Below are 21,795 nucleotides of genomic sequence, written 5' to 3' on the forward strand. Positions count from 1 at the left end.
TTCTTGGGAGCCAGGGGAAATGAACATACTTGCTTATGGTCCCTGTGGCTCCTTTTTACCTGGTCTTCTTGGTTAGGAATGGGCATTCTGAAGTGAAATAAATCCGGGTTCACATTCTGTCATCCTCCTTCACCAGCTGCATGGCTTTGGGGCAGTGACCTAACCTCTCTGAATGTTGGTTTTCTCTGCTGTGAAATGGGGTGGACAGTAAATTTCACTCCAAAGGGTTTCCTGAGAGCAGAGTGCTGGGGATTTAGTAAGTGGTCATTAGGTGTTGGTCCTCCTTTGGAAAACTCCTACTGATTCCTCGAGATCCAGAGCAGTTGGTTTTCTGGTTTTTGTGGGGTTTGTTTGTTTGTTCGTTTTTCATCTGGAAAGCCTCTCTGAAGTTCTCCCTGCAAAATTAGCCCTCATCCCCTCTATGCCCCCACAGAGTCTATAGAATGCTTCTAGGGAGCCTGTGGCCTGTGATGTCGTCTCTCTTGAGTACCCACTGTGTTCCAGGCACTGTGCCGGACCCTTTAGGTAAGAACTGAGACCCATCTGACCTTGCCTGCCTGACCACGTATCCTGGGGTTTTCCTACCATGTCACGCTGCTGGGGTTTAGATCTTGGCTGTGTCGCGTGGTGGCTGTGTGACCTTGGGTAAGCTAGCTGCCCTTTCCGAGTCTCCAGATCCCACGACATAACATAAACGAAGTACTTGGCATAGCCCCCGATCAGCCCAATAAATGTGGCCCGTTTTGATTCTTTTTCATTACTTGGGCAGCTTTATCCCTACTGTCTGTGGGGATATCCCTACATACTATCCCTACATACAGATGTGTTGCACATAGTGGGTGCTCACGTGGGCTTCCCGGTTCTGTCCCGTCAGCCCTGTTAACACAGGACAGGTCCCAACTTGAAATCTCTCAGCTCTGTTTCCTGCAAGGCCCCGGGCTCCTCTGAGGCCTGGCAGCCTTAGAGATCCCCACAAGCCCTAAGTGCCTGCCCTGGAGGCTTTCCTAGAAAGCCAGCCTTCAGGTTGGTTTCAGCAAGCCTGGGCTCCAGCTGCCAGCACCTCTGCTTGCCATTGGAAAGTTCCCCATGCTGCTCTGGGCCAGATGTGTGCGAGGACGTGTGTTGGCAGCCAGAGGCCCAGGCTGGAGCTGCACACCCGGCCCAGCGAGTGTTTCCATCAGTTCCATGGCTCTGTATAGAAGAAGGGAGGTAGCCTGGCCAGCCTGGAAGTGGTTCCTGCTGCCCGCCATCTGGAGAAGACTCTGGCAGTGAGGGAAAGACAGGCTCCAAGGGTGGGCAGCTCCGTGTGCAGGCACACAAGGAGGGGACGGTTGATTGGGTTTCGCAGCATGACCTTCCTGACTGTTCCTTTTAACATAGCTTTACCTCGAAAAGATTTGAGTTGGCCCCGGGGGAGACGGACTGTCTGAGCCTCCAGCGCCTCATCTCTATAATGGGGTTAGCAGTGATAGTGCTGGAAGCTACCTAGAGTGGGGCAGTGTGCCAGGCACCTTGCGTGCATCAGCTCCTGTAATCCTTAGCCAACCCTAAAAAGTAGGTACTATTCTCTCCATTTTATAGATGAGAAAATGGAGGCTGGAGCCATGCATGAACTTGCAAAGTCACACAGCAGCTTCCAGCTATAGAGCCGAGATTCATACCCGGTACTCTAAGGCCAGCGCCTGCCTGTTTTTTTAATGACATTAAGAAGTGATTGATGTGTGTGTGTGTGTGTGTGTGTGTGTGTGTGTGTGTGTGTGATTGTTATTTTTAGTTTTTAGTTGTGTGCGGTAAAACTCCCTCTTTTGGTATAGCATCCTGAGTTTTTATGCATGTGCAGGTTCTCATAACCACCACCACAGACAGGATACGGAACAATTCCATCATCCCCGCCAAAGAATTCCCTCAGGCTGGCCTGGTGGGATGGGAATTTGCTCCTGTGGTGTGCTCTTTTTCTCCATCGCCTGTTCCGAGAAGCCTGGGGGTGAGAGGTGGACTTCTCTTCCCGGGTTGGGCCCCATGCCTGCATTCTCCTCTGTCACAAAGCTGGTTCTGTTTCTAGTTGAGCTGTCCATTCAGCCATTTCAAGAGCATTGTCGCTCTCCAGACACAGAGAGCCTTGAGTGAGGTCACCTTGATTTATGACTGTGTGGCCCTCTCTTGGCTTTTTGTCACTTTGCCTGCCTGCCTGCCTGTCTGTCCATCCGTCTGCCTTTCACCAGATGTTTCCCAAGGGCCTAATGTCACCCAGATGGATTTGGGTGGCAAAGCCACGGTGCACCAGATGGATTTGGCCCCTGCCCCCTCAAGGCTCCTGGGGGAGAAGGGGTGACAGTCGTGCAAACAGAACGGCACACCCAGAGGAATGTATACTGAGAGAGGGCAGTCCCAGTGGCTGCGGGAACCCAGAGAATGGGGCCAGACCCAGACGTGGGGTCTTCAAAGGCTTCCTGAGCTGACCCCTGAGAAGTAAAGAGGCACTAGACAGGCAAAGGGAGAGGTGTTCCTGCCAAAGGCCATATAGCATGTGCAGGGCCAGGAGGCAAGGGAGAGCCTTGCTGGGAGGAAGCCCCTAAAACCCCCTAGCGTGCTGCTGTTGTCTTCCTTGACGAGGCTGAAAGCTCCAGAAGGGCGGGGGCCTCTGTCTCCTCCATAGCCAGAGCTCCAGCTCTTGGAAGGGAGCCTGGTACACAGTGGGCACTCTGTCCGTATTGGCTGAATGCATGAGCGAATGAATGAACTGAAGTGTTTGAAGCAGAGGCGAGAGACACAATTAGATTTTCACTTTAGAGAGAGTGCCCCGTTGTCCCACCTCCCAGCCTCGCACTCCTCTGCCCACGGGTGGTCAGAGACCCTCAGCTCCACTGCACATTCACCGCGTACCCTATGGACGAGGAGCGGTCGGAACACAGCCCTGAACCAGAGCATCTTATCTGCAGCTAACGCCACAAGCACTTGGATTTGGGCCCCATTCCAAGCATTCACTTAATTGAAAAGATTGGGAAAAAAAAAAAGAAAAGAAAAATTGGCAGCCAGCCACCCCCAATGTGTCACTTGCTGTAGAGCCTGAGCTTGGTGATTCCTGACGCTGATGTGGGGACAGGAAAGTTCTGGCCTGGGGCCAGGACACCTGAGGCCTGGCCCTGGGAAGCTAGGAGGAGACAGGACCTCAGAGGCTGAAGGGGCCAGGATCCAATCTGAAGTCACCTGCCCTTCGCAGCTGCGTGACCTCAGGCATGCCACATCACCACTTTGGGCCTGAGTTTCCCTCCCCTGACCTAAGGGGGGGGGGCCCACCTTCCTGGCAGACATTTCATGAGGATTGCACACTCTGTTCATAAAGCACTTAGCACAGGGCCAGTGTTTAGCAGCACATTTCCCAACATGGTCAATAGTTTTGTCTTGGGCCCCCACTCGCCTTGGTCCTGCCTCACTGTGACACCCTGCGATCACCTCCTGGGTCTCCAGGACATCGTGACATTTGGCAGCATTTCCCCAGGAATAGCCTCAACGTACTTTCTCTGAAAAGATAAATACACGGTCTTGAGCACTTCCGGTGGTGTCGCTGCTCCGGGGTGCTGGGAATCAGACAAACTGCAGGGTGTTGCAATTCCAAAAAGAGGTTGGGAGTGCTGACCTACATAGGCCAGATGTTGGGCAGACAGCTGGGGAGAGCCGACAGATCGGAACCAGAGGGAACTCGTGGTCTCCACGGGGAGCGGCAGAATCATGTTTCCCATTAGTTAAGCCTTCGGAGCCCATCCAACTGCCTCTGCTCTCTCCCTGTCTCCTCCACCCTTTTCTCTCTCTCTCCCTGCCTGCCTCCTACCCCCCTCAGACTGGGCTCCCCCACCTTAGGCCAGCATATTGCCAGAGACTGGAGCCCAGCCAGTCATTACCAGGCTGTCCCCGGGATCCGCCAACCCAGAAACCCAATGAGTGTGGGAGCTTAATGGAAGAGGGGGTTGCACTAGCCTTTTAAAGCTGGTTTCTTACTTAAACTAGGGTCTGTGTCTCCTGGGCGCCCTTAGACATATCCCCAGGAGCCTCCTCTGCAGGAAGTGGGTTCATCTGGATCTTGAAACTGACACAGCTGCCTGATTTCAGGGCTGCACGTGCTTTTGCAGTTAAGGTTGCGGCACAAGACAGCTTCTGTTATCGCTGGCTGAGCACCCGCTGCAGAAACTATATGACTCTAAGCAGAAGCTGTAGCCCCTCGGTGGGCTGCGTAAGAGACCATTTTTCCTTCCTCCATCTGAAAGGGACTCTGCTGCTCCTCAGATCTAAAGAATGGCACTCTGGAGCAGAGCTCCTGCGTCCTCAGCACCTCCCAAGAGGAGCTCTGAGTCTGGTTCCAACCCTCCTATCTGCCCTCTATGTGACCTGGGCAAGTCGCTTCCCCTCTGTGGCCTCATAACCCCAAGTGTAAAATAAGGGATGGTCTGGGGTGCCCGAGTGGCGCATTTGGTTAAGCATCCAAATCTTGATTTCAGCTCAGGTCAGGATCTCACGGTTCATGGGAGGGATCAAGCCTCACATCAGGCTCTGTGCTATCAGTGCAGATTCTCTCCCTCTGTCTCTGCCCGCCCCTGCTCACATGCACGTTCTCTCGCTCTCTCTCTCAAAATAAATAAATTAATTTAAAAAATAAAAAATAAAATAAGGGATGGTCTAGAGCAGGATTTTCAAGTATTTTGAAGTCTTGGAACCCCCTGCTGTTGGCAGTGAGGACTGTGGGCAGTGGAAGAGGCCAGGCCCTATCAGAACCTTCACTGATGATTGCCTTGCGGACCCACAAGGTCTGGCAGTCGGGCCTGTATGCTACTGGGTTACACCCTCCTTCATATATACAAGAGCTAAAGTGGTGCTGCCTAGTGGAAACCAAGGTAGAGAGACCCAGCCACCTCCCCAGGATCTGGGGCTCCTTCCAGGCCAATTTGGCCACTGGCTTAATCACTCCTAAAGTTCTCCGGACAAGTCATTGTGCAGGAGGCCTGAGCCGGGGCAAGAGGATCCCGTATAGAAATTTGGGCACTCTCGTGGAAGTGAAAGAGTCCACAGCTGGCAGGTTGCTGCACCTCGTGGCCCATCCGTATCTTCATTTGTAAAATGGAGGGGTTGATCCAGATTAGGGATGCTGAGTATGCAGCACACATCCTACAATCCCCATGCCCGTGGCAGACATTGTTAATGGATCACAGAACTCTGTCTTGCTGATGTGCCTTTCTTACAGCCTCTGCAGGAGAACAGCCTCAGTCCCTTCTGCGCCACTGGTGCCCTCTCTTTAGGTATTTTTTTTTTCCATCTCCCAGGTCATTCCAGACTGCCCACCAGCACTGTAGAGCCAGAAGAGGGCTTCCAACTTGAGAAATGTTGTGGGCTCATTGGCCTGTAAACAACGGAACTCCAAACCAAGTGAGAATGGCAGTGGATTCCACTGAAACAGTACTGCCCTCATTCTCGAGCCTCCTTCTGGCCCCGTCACAGTGTCTGACATATCCACAAACCCCTGTGCTACATATTCTTAATTCAGTATTCTTCAGATTGACTCCATTTTTTTACTTAAATTATTTTTAAAGGTGAGGCTTTCACTGTCTACCATAAATGGAAAACTAGCACTTGCTAGAAATAGAAGGAAACTAAATAAAAAGGAAAAGGAAAAAGCCGTGTGTTCAAGTTGTTCCTGGCTAGTGTTGCCTGCCCTGAGCTGTCCCCTCTTTTCTAAGAAGAGACCAGCAAATGTTGGAGAAAGTGTTAAAAAGCCATTATTGCCAGCCTTCTGAAGGGAGGGGAATGTCAGAGACTAATTTTCCCTCTGTGGGATTCCCTGCAGCTTAGTGCTGAGATCCCGTATCAGCTAGTACCCTCTCGTGTGCCCTGAGCTCCCGTGGACCTTGAGACACAGTGATCTTAGGAAAGACCGTCACTTTGGAAAGCCCTTGGACCAGACCCTCCCCACGCCACCAAATCAAAGTTCTGGCCACTGCAATCCAGATCAAAATGTAATCACTTGGCCATGACTTGTGCAGCAGCCCCACCCCTTCTAATAGTATCAGCTGGGACTTTAAGCTGGGTTCTTTGTCAACCCTAAAAACCCCACTGAATACATATGCAAAGCGAAGTGATGTTGGAGGATGTTCCCCCGGGTCTCAGAGATTTTATGCACAGGGCAGAAACACCTTCTCATGTTTTCGAGAGTTCATATGATGAAAGCAAGCGTCTGAGATCAGAGCACTCCTGAGGCAGGGTGACAGCTGCTTCATATCATGCTGCCCTGGGGCCGTAGTACTGGGGCCTTTCCAAAAGCTGCAGCCATGGCCAGTGGGTCTGCAGGGGATGGGGGTGACAGTTAACCAGGCTGCTGGGAGCTACCCAGGCGCTTGGCTTGTTTCAGACCAGCCACTGCTCCTGGAGTGTTTCAGGGGCCTCTAAAGCTTTGTTCTGATTTAAATCTTTATTCATGGACAGATTTGCCCCTTGGCTGTTGTCTCTTGGAAATGGGGTCTAAATTCCTGCATGCTTAATGGGGGCCTTCCAGGCACTGGGAGCCCTCACCCCCTTGGGCCAGGGCTGGACCTGCCAGGTGAGGTGAGGGCAGAGGGCTTAGGGAGCACACATTGAATACCCTCCCTGGTGTCCCAGCCATAAGCTGAGATTCCAGCCAACACGGGTTCCATTTCTGGAGCTTAGGAAAAAAAAAAACAAAAAAAACAAAAAACCCATTTAATCTTACAATGCCGTAAGGTTGGATTTTTATCCCCATTTTTCAAAGAACAAAGAGGCTCAAAGAGGCTGAGGACTTAACCCAACTCACGGTAAGGTCAGGACAAAGGCCCCCTCTGCCAACTCCCAACTTCCTCCCACCCCACACTCTCACCTGTGCCATCGGCTATGCTAGCACCCGGTAGGTGCTCTGTGATGTGGAAGGATATTCCAGAGGGATGGCCCCAGGACTGAGCCAGGGTAGTGAGAGAAGATGCTGTCCTGGGGCTCAAGGCAAGAAAGTGGGCCACAGACCCTTCTGTCTTCCTAGAATAGTGGCATCCTTTTTTCTGATTATAAAAGAAAATCTGAAAAATATGAGAAAACTTCAAGAACAGAATAAAAAAAAGTCCTACATATTCCTGCCAACCCAAGCAAACCATATATATGATATATGTATCTCACTGGCTTATCCACATAACATACACATTTATATGCCCTACAGTCAATCTGCAGTATTTGTAAATTCCATATTTGGGAATTTGCCTACTTGGTAAAATTGATTCGTAATCCAGCATCAAAACGTACCACAGTTTTGTGGTCGCTTGCAGACAATGGGCATGTGCACAGCAGCAAAAACACACAGTGTGCGTGTTCCCAGCTGAGGTTAGACAGGACGACATTCTGCCCTCTGGTTTCAGCTCTTATACGCTAAACAAGTGTCTTCTTCATAATCTCTTTAGTGCCATTTTTTTTTTGTACTTTTGTTGATTATTTCACCTTTTTTTTTTTTAATGTTTATTTTTGAGAGACAGAGAGAAAGAGAGTGCAAGCGGGGGAGGGGCAGACAGCGAGGGAGACCCAGAATCTGAAGTAGGCTCCAGGCTCCGAGCTGTCACCGCAGAGCCTGATGCAGGACTCGAACCCACAAGCTGTGAGATCATGACCTGAGCTGAAGTCAGACATTTAACCGACTGAGCCACCCAGGCGCCCGGTTATTTCACATTTTAAAATGACCCCAAACATAGTGCTAAAGTGCCGTCTAGCGTTCCTAAGCTCAGAAAGGCTGTGATGTGTCATAGCAGAGAAAATACACGTGTTAGATAAGCCTCATTTAGGCATGAGATATAGTATCACTGGCCCAGAGTTCAGTATTAATGAATTTATAATATACATTAAATAAAGTGTCTTTACACAGAAACAGCCAGGCTATATACTGACTGGTTAATGAAAACGTTGGAACCAGAACCTTCAGGATCCTAATCTTGTAGTTCCCCAGGAGCAGTGGTTCAGTATTTGCTAAATCAGTGTTCACAAAAGACTTTATAGAACATAACTACCACAAATGATGTATATGCATGCACACACATACGTTTATATACAGTACGTATAACTTTTTCAAGATGGAGATTACATTTTTTTAGCCTGTTCTTTTTACCTAAGATAGTGCCTGAACTTTCTTCTGTACATCATAGAATTCTTTTCGTTGCATAAAAACTCTCTTCTCGCCAAAAGGGGAATTAACTGGAAGGCCCAGGCCCCTGTCGTGCGTCATAGAAGCCATGGGTGGGCAGGCGGGCCCTGGAAGCAGGAACTGAAGCACTGGCGGGAGCCAAGCAGGGCTCTCCCTCTCCCTCCTTTCTGTGCCTTTCCTTCATTTGTCCCTTTCTGCACACTGAGTGCCCTCATAAAGTGTGGAGGTGCTCAGGCTGCAGCCAGCCCCCTGGCTGGAGCTGACATGTGGTCTGATTCTAGATACCTGAGAGAGAGAAGCTGATTGGCCCGCCCTGGATCAGTTGTGGCCAGTTGTGGCCATGAGACCGGCAGGACAGGTGGTGCTTCTCACGTGGGGGGTCCAAGAAGGACTCTCAGCATCTACCAGAGGGCTTTTTTTTTCTGTCTTCTGAGAGCAGTCTAAGTTGAGAAAAGTAGCTTCTAGAAGCCTCAGAACAGAGTAGTCCTCAGAATACAGGGGTCCCTGTGGCCAAGGCCACACCCAACACCATCCATGAGCAGATGGGGTTCTTCATCCTTTGTGAGGTACCTCCTGGCAAGGTTAGACTGACCTAGGACTCCTGGGACAGTCTTCACCCCTTGGTAGAGGAGGAAAGGCCAGGGTGGGTAAAGCCTGGCACCAGGCAGGCTCACAGGTATGTGGTGACCCTGCATTTGGGCCAGACACAGAACTCCCCTCCACTGAGGCTGAGGCTCAGGGTGGGGGTAGGAGGTGGCGGGGGCCTTCCCCGCAGACATTCACGGGGAGGGGACAGGGCCCTGACTCATCTGACAGCTAGAAAATGTGTGCCCTGGCTCAGGTGAGCTGGGCCTGTGTTCCCAGGCCACGCAGGGGCCAGTCCTTCTGACCCTCATGGGGCCTGGAGAAGACAGTAGAAGAGGCAGGGTCCTGGAGGGGGTGGAGAGATGGGGGCAGGTGGGCGGGTTGTGGGAGGCGTATCTGTAGAGGCAGTGAGCAGAGACCAGGTCTCCCTCAGCTTTGTGTCCCTGGGTTTAGCTCACCGTGCTGAGGGCAATGGTACCTTCTCTACACCAACCATTTACCGCATGCAGGCACCATGCTAGGCACTCTGTGTGCACGTTCTCGTGTCATCATCACCCCAACTCTGAGGTTGCAACTATTGTGATCCTCATTTCTTCCAGAGAGGAAGCTGAGTCACAGAGAGTTCAAACCACTTTCCCAAGACCACGCAGCTAGTTGAGTAGTTGAAAGCAGAGGTGAATCAGGGCCATCTTAACTCCTGAATCCCACAGCCTCCTGGTGGGCTCTCAAAAACAGAAGAACCAGCATGCATCTTCCTGTAGGCCCACAGTCCAGCTGCAGTCCAGCTGCCGGGGTGGAGGCCTGATTCCCTGGTGCAGCAAGGCCATCAGGGTTAGAGGCAACCTGGATCAGAGTCCTCATCTGGAACTGCAGAGCTCGTGACCTCAGGCAGGTCACTGCACTTGTGTGCCTCCGTTGCTGGCTAGGAAAATGTGAGACGTGTTATCCTAGCCTGCGGGCTCTGGGGAATTTGGGAGACACCACGGCCCAGCCATGTGCCCAACTCTACCCCACGCACCCTGATCATGGTATACCCTGCCCCCACAGCCCTCCCCTCCATCAGTCCATCTCTCTACTGACTTAGAGGAAGTGAAGAAACCCAGCACTTCTGGGCCTGGTGGAAACCCGGGCCTGGGGAGTCTGGGCTTTGTAAATCACGCAGGCCTGACTGCTGAGGTTGAATAAGAAGGGGTTTCCATGGTGGCTAATTCCAGTTTAAGGCCTCCTGTGAGGGAGCGGGAGGAAACCCTTGGGGGCCCTCAGACACCAGTGTGGTCTCTGCTTCCTCATTCTCAGAGGGAAGGAGTCCCGGCTGCTCGGGGAGACTCTCTCTGCTCCAGGCAGACGGGTCGGTGGGAGGGGTTGTGAAGCAGGGCACCGAGCACAGAGGATAGGCGAGCCTGAGGGACCATCTGAGAGACACGGCTAGACCAGGCTCCCTTCCCACAGACCTCAGGCCTGCCTCGGGCAGGCATTGCCACCTGTGAGAGCTTGGCCACCTGGCATCTCCGTCTCTTTCTCATTTTTTCATGAAGCATAGATTTTCCACTGTGCTCGGAGCTGGGCATACAGCACCCGGGGAACAAGACAGGCATTGTCTCTTCTGTCAAGAAACTTAGAACCTAGAGGGAAAGCAGACACCTAGCAATTGCAGTAAAGCTTAACTGACATGAGGAAACGGTGATGGGGAAACAGGTACCAAAGGAGACATGTAGCAGGGAGACCCAACCCAGTATTGGTGGGGAAGGAGCAGTCCGAGAGGGCTTTCCGGAAGAAGTAGCATTTGAACGATGCCCTGTTAGCAGACTTCTAGAATACCCCACATTCTGAATTTGTCTGACTGTTTCCTCATGGTGTCATTTAGCTTGTTCCCCATCCTCTTTTGTTTTCTGTAAATTGGAAGTTAGGTCAAGAGGCTTGAGATTCAGGTTCAACATTTGGGCGACAGTACTTGACAGAAGATTTTCTTGATTCCACATCACATCACCTCGGGGGCCACGCGGTGCCTGCTTGCCTCTATTGGTAATGCTGGGTTTGGTCACCTGGCTCCAGTTTGACTGCCAGATCTCCATTGAAACGGTACATTTGTCCCCTTGCTGGGAGAGTAATCCGTGGGGTGTTCCTTTCACCGTCTGCCCTGATCAACAGCCTTTCACCCGGTGGTTCCGTTTCGTTTCCATCCAGAGTGGCTGTGCCATCTTGCTTTCCCACCAATGTGTGAGAGTTCTGGTGACCACACACTTTTGTCAGCATTTGTTTTCAGTAATTTTTTGTTTGTTCTTGTCAGCAATTTTTATTCTAGCCATTCTGATAGGTACGTGGTGATATCTCATCATGGTTTCGGCGTGCCTTTCTCTGATGGTTAATGATGTCAGGCATCTTCTCATGTATGTCTTTGCATCCATATATTCTCTGTGGTGAAGGGTCTGTTTAAATCTTTTGTCCATCTTGTGATCACGTTGGTTGTTTCCTTACTGTTGAGTTTTGAGAGTTTAAAAAAAAAAAAAAAACATGCTCTGGATACAAATCCTTTCTTGGATATGCAGCACATGTTTTGAAGGCTGTACCAGGGAGAACATTTCAGTGTCATTTCCAGAGGAACGTGACATGGACTATATAAATCTGCTTTTGTTAAAAATTATTTTTTTAGGGGCACCTGGGTGGCTCAGTCGGTCAAGTGTCTGACTTTGGCTCAGGTCGTGATCTCACGGCTCGTGGGTTCGAGCCCTGCATCGGGCTCTGTGCTGACAGCTCAGACCTAGAGGCTGTTTCAGATTCTGTGTCTCCCTCTCTCTCTATCCCTGCCCCGCTCATACTCTATCTCTCTCTCTCTCTCTCTCTCTCTCTCTCTCTCTCAAGGGTAAATAAACACTAAAAAAACCTTTTTTAATTATTTTTTTAATTGTGATAAAATATATATGACATAACATTTTACCATTTCAACCGTTTTTTTTTGTTTTATTTTTTTATTTTCTTTAATTTTTCTTTTTTTAACATTTATTTATTTTTGAGACAGAGAGAGAGCATGAACGGGGCGGGACAGAGAGAGAGGGAGACACAGAATGGGAAGCAGGCTCCAGGCTCTGAGCCATCAACCCAGAGCCCGACGCAGGGCTCGAACTCACAGACGGCGAGATCGTGACCTGAGCTGAAGTCGGACGCTTAACCGACTGAGCCACCCAGGCGCCCCTCAACCGTTTTTAAGTGTCCCGTTCAGTGGCATTAGGTGCATTCGCTTTGTTGTGCAACTGCTACCACCATCCGTCTCCAGACCTTTTATTTTTTCATTAACACTTATATTTTCATTTAACACCATTGAACACTAACTCCCCATTTCCCCACCCCATCCCCTGGCGACCCCCACTCTACTTTCTGTTTCTATGAATTTGACTCCTGTAGGGACCTCCTATAAGTAGAATCGTACGGTATTCGTTTTTTTGTGGCTGGCTGATTTCACTTAGCATAATGTCTTCAGGGATCATTCATGTTATTAGCATGTGTCAGCATGCCCTCCCTTTTTAAGGCTGAGTGATATTCCACTGTATGTATACAACACATTTTGTTCCTCATTTGGCTGTTGTGAATAATGCTGCCATGAAGAAGTCGGCTTTTAATTCCTTCAACGGCAGGCCACGGAGCGTTAACTGGATTTGGGATATAATCTAAAAGTCGTTGGGGCGCCTGGGTGGCTCAGTCGGTTAAGCGTCCGACTTCGGCTCAGGTCATGATCTCGCAGTCCGTGAGTTCGAGCCCCGCATCGGGCTCTGTGCTGACCTCTCGGAGCCTGGAGCCTGTTTCAGATTCTGTGTCTCCCTCTCTCTCTGACCCTCCCCCGTTCATGCTCTGTCTCTCTCTGTCTCAAAAATGAATAAACGTTAAAAAAAAAAATTTAAAAGTCGAGGTCAGATATGTTAGGATTGCTTTGGTTGCAAGTAATACAAACTAAAACTGGCTTACACAAGAAAGGGAAGGTTTTGGCTTGTGTCCATGAAATGACCGGGACGCTGGATCCAGGGGTTCAAACGATGTCACAGGACTCAGGCCCTCTCTGTCCCTCTTGGCTGCTTGCTTCTGTGTGGCAGGTGCTTCCCACATGGTTCTCCCAGCTAGCTGTCACAGTAGGGAAGAGGGGCTCTTCCCTGATCGTGCCATCAAAAGTCCCAGAATTGAGTCTCATTGGCCTGGCTTGGGTCATGTGCCCATCCCTGAAGCATCGTTGAGGCCAGGGGTAGACAGTAGTCTGGGACACCCACCCATTCCCTGTCACAAAGACCTGGTGGCGGCAGAGGAGTGATCTTCCAAGGGAAATCAGGTGCTGTTACCAAGAGGAGTAGAGGAGAACCAGAGAAGCAGTAATGTGTCGGACAGCTGCTATGCAGGAAAGACTGTTTGCACGTGTCCTGTGTGCCAGGCATCGGGCAAAGCCCCATGTACCTTAGTGATTACAGTGAATCCTCAAGGGAAAGTAGAGAGAAGGACACTGTGGCCAGAGAGGTTGGTGCCTGTGAGTCTCACCCAGCAACAGGGCTGGCATTAGAATCCAGTGAGTATGCCCTTTCACCCACCCCAAACCCTGGGCAAGACCAAAACCCTGCACTGGGGCAATGCTCGTTAAAAATTAGATGTGTGCCTAAAAATGCAGACATTAAATTGTGTTCACAGGTTGGTTCCACTAAGCCAATTAGGCCTGCTGCAGAGTCCTTGTACCATATGTACAGAACTTTAAAAACTATAAACAAGAGATCGAAAATGAATTGTGTAAGCAGAATTTTTTTTCCATTTATGGGAATGTTTTTCTTACTGGTTTTCAGAAAACAATGAAACTTTGATGGTCAACCTTTTTTCCCCCCCCTTTTTTTTTTTTAGTTCACTCAACGAGCTTTATTTTGATACTCGCTTTATTTTTTTTTTTTTTAACATTTATTCATTTTCGAGAGACAGAGTGTGAGTGGGGCAGAGACAGAGAGAAAGGGAGACCCAGAATCTGAAGCGGGCTCCAGGCTCTGAGCTGACAACACAGAGCCCGACGCGGTGCTCGAACTCATGGACCGTGAGATCATGGCCTGAGCTGAAGTCGGATGCTTAACTGACTGAGCCACCCAGGCGCCCCTTTTCCCTTGTTTTTTAATCCCCATTAGTATTATTCTTGACACATGGTCATCCACACTTTGCTTATGCATCCCCCAGTGACAAGACTTTTGGTATGGTATTCTCTGGGCCTCAATTTACCCATCTGGATGTTGGGCCATTGGATTGGCTGTGTCCCTCTCAGTGACAGAAAAGCCTCCTTAGTGATGTCCCTGCTCCTTGTCAAACCATTTTTCACACAGCAGCCAGAAGGATACATAGGAAAACTTTTTTTGAAACATACGTTCAATCATGTCACACACACACACACCCCACCCTTTGAAACTCCTTAACAGAATAAAAGCCCATCTCCTCCCTGTGACCTGCAAGCCCCTTGTAATGCCGCTGGTGCTTGCCTCCCAGCCCCAGCCTCCTTCCTCCCCCGGCTCTGCTTGCCATGACGGCCTTCCTGCACCTCAGACATGTCCTGAACCATCCGGCATCCGCATCCTTATTCATCCTTTTCTTTCTGCCTGGAATACTCTTCTCTCAGTTCTTCTCCCTGCCAGCTCCTTGTCCCTCAGGTCTCCGTTCAAAGCCTGCTTGCCCCAGTGGGCCTTCCCTTCCGGGGATACTCATCCACCCCAGCCTCCCCCATTGTACAATCATACCAGACTTTGGGTCCTTCCTAAGCACTGACTGGAACTTATAATTCGTACGTACTTGCTTGTCTGCTGGTCTGTTGCCCATCTTTCCATTTCCCAAGGGCAAGGTCTAGGTCGCTCTTGCTCTTCATTACGTCCCAGCACCCAGAGAGTGCCTAGCACACAAGAGGTACTTAATAAATGTCATAGAGTGAATGAATGAATGAATGAATGACAAATGGGAGCCATTCAGAATCTCTGTGCCGGAGTCTTGATGAACAGAATGGATGTCTTTTTCATAAAACTGACTACTATCTGGGTGGCTTTGGAGACAGTTCTTTTTTGTCAGAAAATCACCTTTCCAAGGTGACTCCTAAAGGATGTCTTGACCTGTTCTTTGGCTCCATGAGGTTCCCAGGACCAGGGAGCACCAACAAGGGAGGGGAGGTGGGCCCGGATGCCCAAATCTCTGATGTTGAAATAGCCTGTTTTTATGAACAGGGTGGGACAGGCCCTGGGGAATCAGAGTGCGGGGTACTAAAGTTTCTTGAACTTTTCCTTTCTGCCAGGCAAAGAGCTCAGAGCTTTGCCTCTTATAATCATCGTAACAATGTGTGAGATGGGCTTACTGACCCCATTTTACAGTTAAGGAGGCTGTGGCCCCAAGGCTAGGAAATTGTGTGAGTCTAGAGCCCAGGTTTCTTCCTCTCCATCATGCTTCTTTGAAATAAAATCCATGTTGGATTTGGAGAGGTCATTCATGGTGGACTTAGCTTGGCACTCAAGGGCACTTCCCCACCTTGTCCTGAATTACCTTTCCATTATTCATTTCTTCTATGGGGTCTTCTGTGAGACCCTGGTGTTCACACTGGTCCCTGGCTCCAGCCCCCCATGGTTTCTCCACCCTATTCCATTTTGAATGGAAGTTTCCTTGTAAAGTTTCCACATCGTTCAAAGTGCACCATGATGACTCCAGGCTTCAGAGAGCTCTCTCCTACCTCCCATCCTGCCTCGGTCAGGACTAGATTACCTATGTCAAAAACCCAACTTAAACTGGCTTCAGAAATAATTCGAGAGGGCAGGTTTGGCCCAAGGTTTCTCGGCTCAGTAAACCTGACAGACCAGGAGTAGATTGAGCTTCAAGCAGAACTGGATCTAACGGTTCGACTGTGTTCCCAGGAACCTACTGATGTTGGCATCCTTGCAGGCAGGAGTGAGATGGCCCGCAGCAGCTCCAGATCTACTGCCTAGCAGCCTAGCAACTTCAAAGAAAAGACAGCTTGTCTTTTTTAAGGGTTGGAGCAAAAGAGCGACTCTTGCTGGCTCTGATTGGCCCAGCACAGGTCACGTGCTCATTTCTCAACCAATCACCATGGATCATGAATGGCACCCACCTCTGTATCTAAGGCACTGTGCTGGGGTGGGGAAGGAGGTTCCCAGGAGAAAAGTCAAAAAAGCTTTGGTGGGAAGAAAAGGGAATCAGTACTGGGCAAAAAATAATAGGCGTGCACTACCCACAGGTTATTTTCATTTACGTATGTGTTGTCCCTCCAGCCACTCCTCAGCTCATGACCTCCATCACCGTCGAGCCCATCGTGTTTATACAGCATTTCCGCCTTTCCAAAGAGCTTTCACATACATCCTTTTTAATTGTCCAGGTGGTGTGCGGGGCCACGAGGTACCGCCTCTGACCAGCTGCCACCTCAGTTTGCCCAAATTTGTCATCATATATTATTTTCTGCATGTGCCGTGACTTGTGACAATGATTGGAAACATGGCCCTGTGGTTGCCCCCCCCATCGTCGATCGCGTGAGATCCTTACACTGTCACCCTGAACAGATGCTCTCAGACCAATTCACCAATGAGGAAACACACCTGGAGGGAGGAAATGACTTGGCCCCAGGCCCCTAACTGGTGGCAGTGGCGTGAGGCTTAGCTTATGAGAAATACCAGAGCGCTAAGAGCCATAGGTCTCTGCGACTTCTGACAAAAGGCAAAGTGTTAAGAATGACTGGAAAAATAGCCAGCCCCGTGGCTCTCTGGATTGAGTGGAAAGCAAGAAGTCCCTGCAGTGCTGAAAATAACACTATCTCCCGAGATGAGCAGGGTGTTAATGTTTTCCATTCTTGATTTCACTTAATCCTTTGTATAATTCTCAGAGGTGGGAGTTATACCCATACTGTTGAGGAAGCTGAGGCCCAGAGAAAGCAAGTAACTTCTCCAAAGCCACACAGCAGGTCAGCAGCAGAACTTAGATTCAAACCCAGGTCTTTCTGACAGCCCTGTGCTTTACTCCAGAGTCCTGGAGATGGAAGAGCTCCCCGCCCCCACCCCCAACTCTTTCCTTTCATTTAAATCCAAGTTAGTTAACATGTAGTGTAATAATGACTGCAGGAATAGAATGTAGTGATTCATCACTCACATATCACACCCAGTGCTCGTCCCAATAAGTGTCCTCCTTAATGCCCCTCGTCCCTTTAGCCCATCTTCCCACCCAACACCCTGTCAGCAGTCCTGAGTTTGTTCTCTGTATTTAAGAGCCTCTTATGGTTTGTCTCCCTCCCTGTTTTTATATTATTTAATTTTTTTAACATTTATTTATTTTTGAGAGACAGAGATAGAGCATGAGCAGGGGAGGGGCAGAGAGAGGGGGAGACACAGAATCTGAAGCAGGCTCCAGGCTCCAAGCTGTCAGCACAGAGCCTGACACGGGGCTGGAACCCACAGACCGTGAGATCATGACCTGAGCCGAAGTCAGACCCTCAACCAACTGAGCCACCCAGGCGCCCCTGTTTTTATATTATTTTTCCCTCCCTTCCTTTATGTTCATCTGTTTTGTGTCTTAAATTCCACATATGAGTGAAATCATATGGTATTTGTCTTTTTCTGACTGATTTCACTTAGCATAATACCCTCTAGTTCCATCCATGTAGTTGCAAATGGCAAGATTTCATTCTCTTCGATTGCCGAGTAATACTCCATTGTATATATATACCACATCTTCTTCATCCATTCATCCGCCGATGGACATTTGGGCTCTTTCCGTACTTTGTATTGTCAATAGCATTGCTATAAACATTGAAGTGCATGTGCCCCTTTGAATCAGCACTCCTGTAAATGCCTAGTAGTGCAATTGCTGGGTCATAGGGTGGTTCTATTTTTAATTTTTTGAGGAACCTCCATACTGTTTTCCAGAGTGGCTGCACCAGTTTGCCTTCCCACCAGCAGTGCAAAAGGCTTCCTCTTTCTCCGCATCCTGGTCAACATCTCTTGTTGCCTGAGTTGTTCATTTTAGCCATTCTGACAAGGATGAGGTGGTATCTCATTGTGGTTTTGATTTGTATTTTCCCTGATGAGGAGTGACACTGAGCATCTTTTCACGTGTCTGTTCGCCGTCTGGATGTTGGAAGAGATCCCTTGGTGTTAATGCCTGTCTCCTCTGTCCCTCTCTATAGGTCTATATCATCCGGGTCACGTGGTCCAGTGGCTCCACAGAGGCCATTTACCGGCGCTACAGCAAGTTCTTTGACCTCCAGGTAAGGATTTGGAGTCTCCAATGGGCTGCAGGGTCGGGAAAGTTTAATTGGACTAACTTTCCATTTTGACTTCAGGGTCTAGATGCTCACCCCACAGTGGACACAGAGTGGTTTTTTTTTTTTATTTCCTAGACTTAAAAATGATGTCCATTGTGCTCCCTTGAGCAGCACAGCTACGGAAGTCAGAATGATACAGAAATTAACATGGTCCCTATATAAGAATGACATGCAAATCTGTGGAGCATACGTTTGAATATCCCAGGAGAAAAAAACCTTCCTGGCTTCAGGCACAGATTGATCCAGGGTTTTCATGGTACCACCTCCCCCAGCTCCTTCCTCTCATCCTGCATTCCTACTTTCAGTGGTGTTGGCTTTATCCTCAGATCCCACGTGGTTACAAAATACTCTGGGATTATACTCAGCAGGAAAGAGTGAAAGGTCACTTCCCAGAAGTCCCGGCAAACACAGTGTCCTGCACGCCATCCTATCTCTTGACCCCACATGTTCTTTTAGAAGCTTGGGTGATATTAACCACCGACATCTTGGTTGTATGGACCTAATCCATTCCTAAAAATGTTGAATAAAGGATTTTCAGAACCTGTATTTCATTATTTTAAAGGAAGAGGAGATGATAATGTGCTTCTCGCAGGTTTCCCCAGTATCACTAAAACAATCTCAAACGCCTACATAACAAACTGCCAAGAGTCGTTGTGTAATGTCAACCAATGGAGACTCCTGTTACCTAATTATTAAAATGCAGTGACCTCATTAGTGGTGTTCTGTGTTGACAAAATGCAACAAAATTAAACAGTACCATACGTAAATTATATTTTTCTTCTAGTCTACAGCAGACCTAGAAGTGCACAAAGAGACTATATGGTAAGGATGCTAAGACTCTAGCTAAAACAGACTTGGCAGGAGCAGCATGGGGGCCAGGAAAGGGCTGAACCGTGGGGGAAAGGAAGGGAAGATGATGCCCAACACCTTTGAACGTGATGAGCTGGAGGCATCGTCCTGTCTGAGAAGGACCAAGATCCACACCCTCTTTGCCAGGAGCAGGGGTGACTTAGGCAGATCTATTATAGCAGATCTTCAGTTCAGAGATTGAAGTTGCTAGACTGACTTTTCATGCACAGAGGGTCTGTGTAGGGACGACCACTTGTATTTTGCTTTCAGAGCCCTCTTGCCTGCTTGACACCTCCAAGAAGGATGAAGGATAAGAGGGGACAGAGAACGGCGACACTCAGGATTGCTGTCCCGGGGATTATGGGAATCCGCAGAGCAAAGTAGCCACTGGGCAGCTTAGGCAGGAAGAGAGGAGTGGGGTAGATTTATGGGAGGAGGCAGGTGTGTCCCATGGAGCCCCAGAGCAGGAAATGAAGCTGGCCCCACAGGGCCCCAGAACCAGCACCTGATTGACCCTCGGAGGACCAGCAGCTCCCCAGCCGTCTGTCATTGTGGCCACAGGGTCTCCCATCAAGCCTATTTTGTTTAACTGCTAGCTTCTCTGGACCGGCTTCGTCCCCTAGCCCATTGGCCCACATCCCCCAGACAGCACCTCAGTCCCTCACTTTTCCCTGTTGTCAACCCTCTGGAGTTTCTAGGTGCTGAGTCCAGTCTCCAGGAGAGAGAGAATCTGATTGTCCCAAGGGTCCTAAGTGTACCTCCACGCCTGTCAGCTTGGCCAGGGAGGTTGGGGTGTTTGCTCCGGCATCATCTAGAAGAGGAGGTTGGATGAAGACGGGAGTGAGGAGAAGGGCATATGGAAATGTCCACGGCTGCCATTTTGCAGCCAGCAGGGCGGCATACCCACGGCTTTAGACCTTGACCTCTGGGGTTAGAGAGACTGGGTTCAAGTCTCAGCTTCGTGTTTCAGGTCTCAGCTTGGTGTCACCTCTGTATGCTTCTGAGACTCAGTCTCCCCACCTGCATGTTAAAGAATGAAAGAACTTTCCTCATGCATTCGTGGTGACGGTTAATCGAGCTGCGCCTTGCTCAAGAAGCACATTAGCTGCCATTAGCTGTCCCTCAGTTCAGAAGGGACTTGCCCGAGGTGACATCATTTGGGAATGCCTGAGCCAGAGCGTGATCACGAGTGTCCCTGGCCCAAAGCCTGTACTCCCTCCACTCTCCTGTTCTGACTCAACTTTCTTGTTTCTCCCAGAACTTAAAAGTGAGGTTTTCTTCCCCACTCAGCATAATTGGCAATAATTGGGGGTTTGGTATAGCATATATAGCTGCCTCAGACTCCCCTCCCTGTTAGTCCAAAGGCAGTGCTTCAGCCAGCCTTAAAGAGGCCCAGATGGGTGGCTGGAGTGGGAAAGTCATAGAATTCCAGAGGGTCCTGCTGTCCTAGAAACAGCCACCCCCCCCAAAACCCAGAGGAGGAAGCTGGAAGAGGTCAGGGCGGGATCCCACCAGCCAAAGTCAGCTGTTCCCGAGGAGCAGGCAAGGAGGCCGGCCCGTGTGGGGCCGTGACACCCTAAAGTGAGGTGATTTCATGATCCCACCCTCCCCTTCCTCCTGTCTGGCGAGTAGCCTTGGCTTTGTCAAAAGTAACTTGGCACAAAAGAGTATGGAGAGGGCCAAGCTTTCGTGGAGAAACAGCTAGGCCAATGTGGCGTAATGGAAAAAGCAGAGGACTCGGTCAGGAGACTTGGGGCCCAGCCACCTGTGCTATGAGGCCTTGGGCACGCCTCTTAACCCCTTTGTGCCTGATTGTCCTCACCAGTAACAAGGTAATGACAAAAGAAACAGCTGGCATTTCTGGAGCACGGACTGCTAAGCGTCTAGATATAATGACTCACTTAATCCTCATATTAAGTTTATTAAATTACATAGATGAAGAATTCTAGGCTCAGAGAGGTTAAGTCATTTGCGCAAGGTCACACAGCTAGTGAATGTCCGAACTTAGATTTGAAACTGGGCGCGTGACACCAGATACTGCACTCTTTGCCACTGTGCCGTCTAGTGTCCCTGTCTCTAGTGGCTACTTCACAAAGTTTATATGGAGTTAAAAGTGATGATGTGTGTCCAGAAGAGGCAGATCCGTAGAGACAGAAAGCAGATTAGTGGTTGCCAGGAGCTGGAGGGAGGGACAAAAGGGGAGAGGCTGTTATTGGGTATCTTTTGGGGGGTGATGGAAATGCTCTGGAATTAGATGATGGCCCTGGTTGTGCGGCCTTGTAAATGTACTAAATACCACTGAATGGTACACTTTAAAGGGGCGAATTTTATGGTACATGAAGTATCTCTCAATTGCTTTTTTAAAAAGAGTGATGATGTGTGGGAGCAGTCTCTGGGCTGTCAAGCCCTGAGCAAATGTCAGCTGTTGGGATTATTGATGGGCGTGAGTTGCTGCTAGGAACTGGCATGAAGATCAGAGGAGGCGACGATGCCAGTTTAATAGAGTGGTTAAGATCCTGGGCCTTGATCCAAATACTGCCACTTACTGGCTGTGAGATCTCGTTTTAGTCAGAACTGTTTTAGTTGCAGATGACAGAAACCTAGTCAAAATGGATTATTCAAAAAGAGCATTGATCGGCCAAATGTAACTGAGATGTCTAAGGGTACTAGGCTGCAGGTGTGGCTGGATCCAGGAGCAAAAATGTCCACGAGGACCTGCCTTTCTCCACATCTTAGCTTTCTTCATGCCCAAGCAGGGTGGTGTGTGATACAGTGGTGGCCGCAGCTCCAAGCTGTATCCAACAGGTCAGCTCAGTGGCTTCAGGAAAAAGAAGAATGCCCCCAACAATTTAAGCAAAAGTCTCACTGGTTCATCTTGAGT

At 49.5% G+C, this 21,795-nt stretch overlaps 1 protein-coding gene across 1 annotated transcript in view; it reads left to right on the forward strand.

Moving 5' to 3' along the window:
• The window catches only part of SH3PXD2B (SH3 and PX domains 2B), a 100,269-nt gene that overhangs the window by 16,087 nt on the left and 62,387 nt on the right, over positions 1-21,795 (forward strand). The window contains exon 2 of the mRNA XM_047072920.1: positions 17,928-18,008. Within this exon, the coding sequence (XP_046928876.1) occupies positions 17,928-18,008 (81 nt within the window). The remainder of the gene's footprint in view (positions 1-17,927; positions 18,009-21,795) is intronic.

This window comes from Lynx rufus, unplaced genomic scaffold (assembly GCF_022079265.1).
Source record: "Lynx rufus isolate CCGP_SWC_20201006 ecotype Redwood Valley unplaced genomic scaffold, mLynRuf1.p SCAF_1, whole genome shotgun sequence".
NCBI lineage: Eukaryota > Metazoa > Chordata > Mammalia > Carnivora > Felidae > Lynx > Lynx rufus.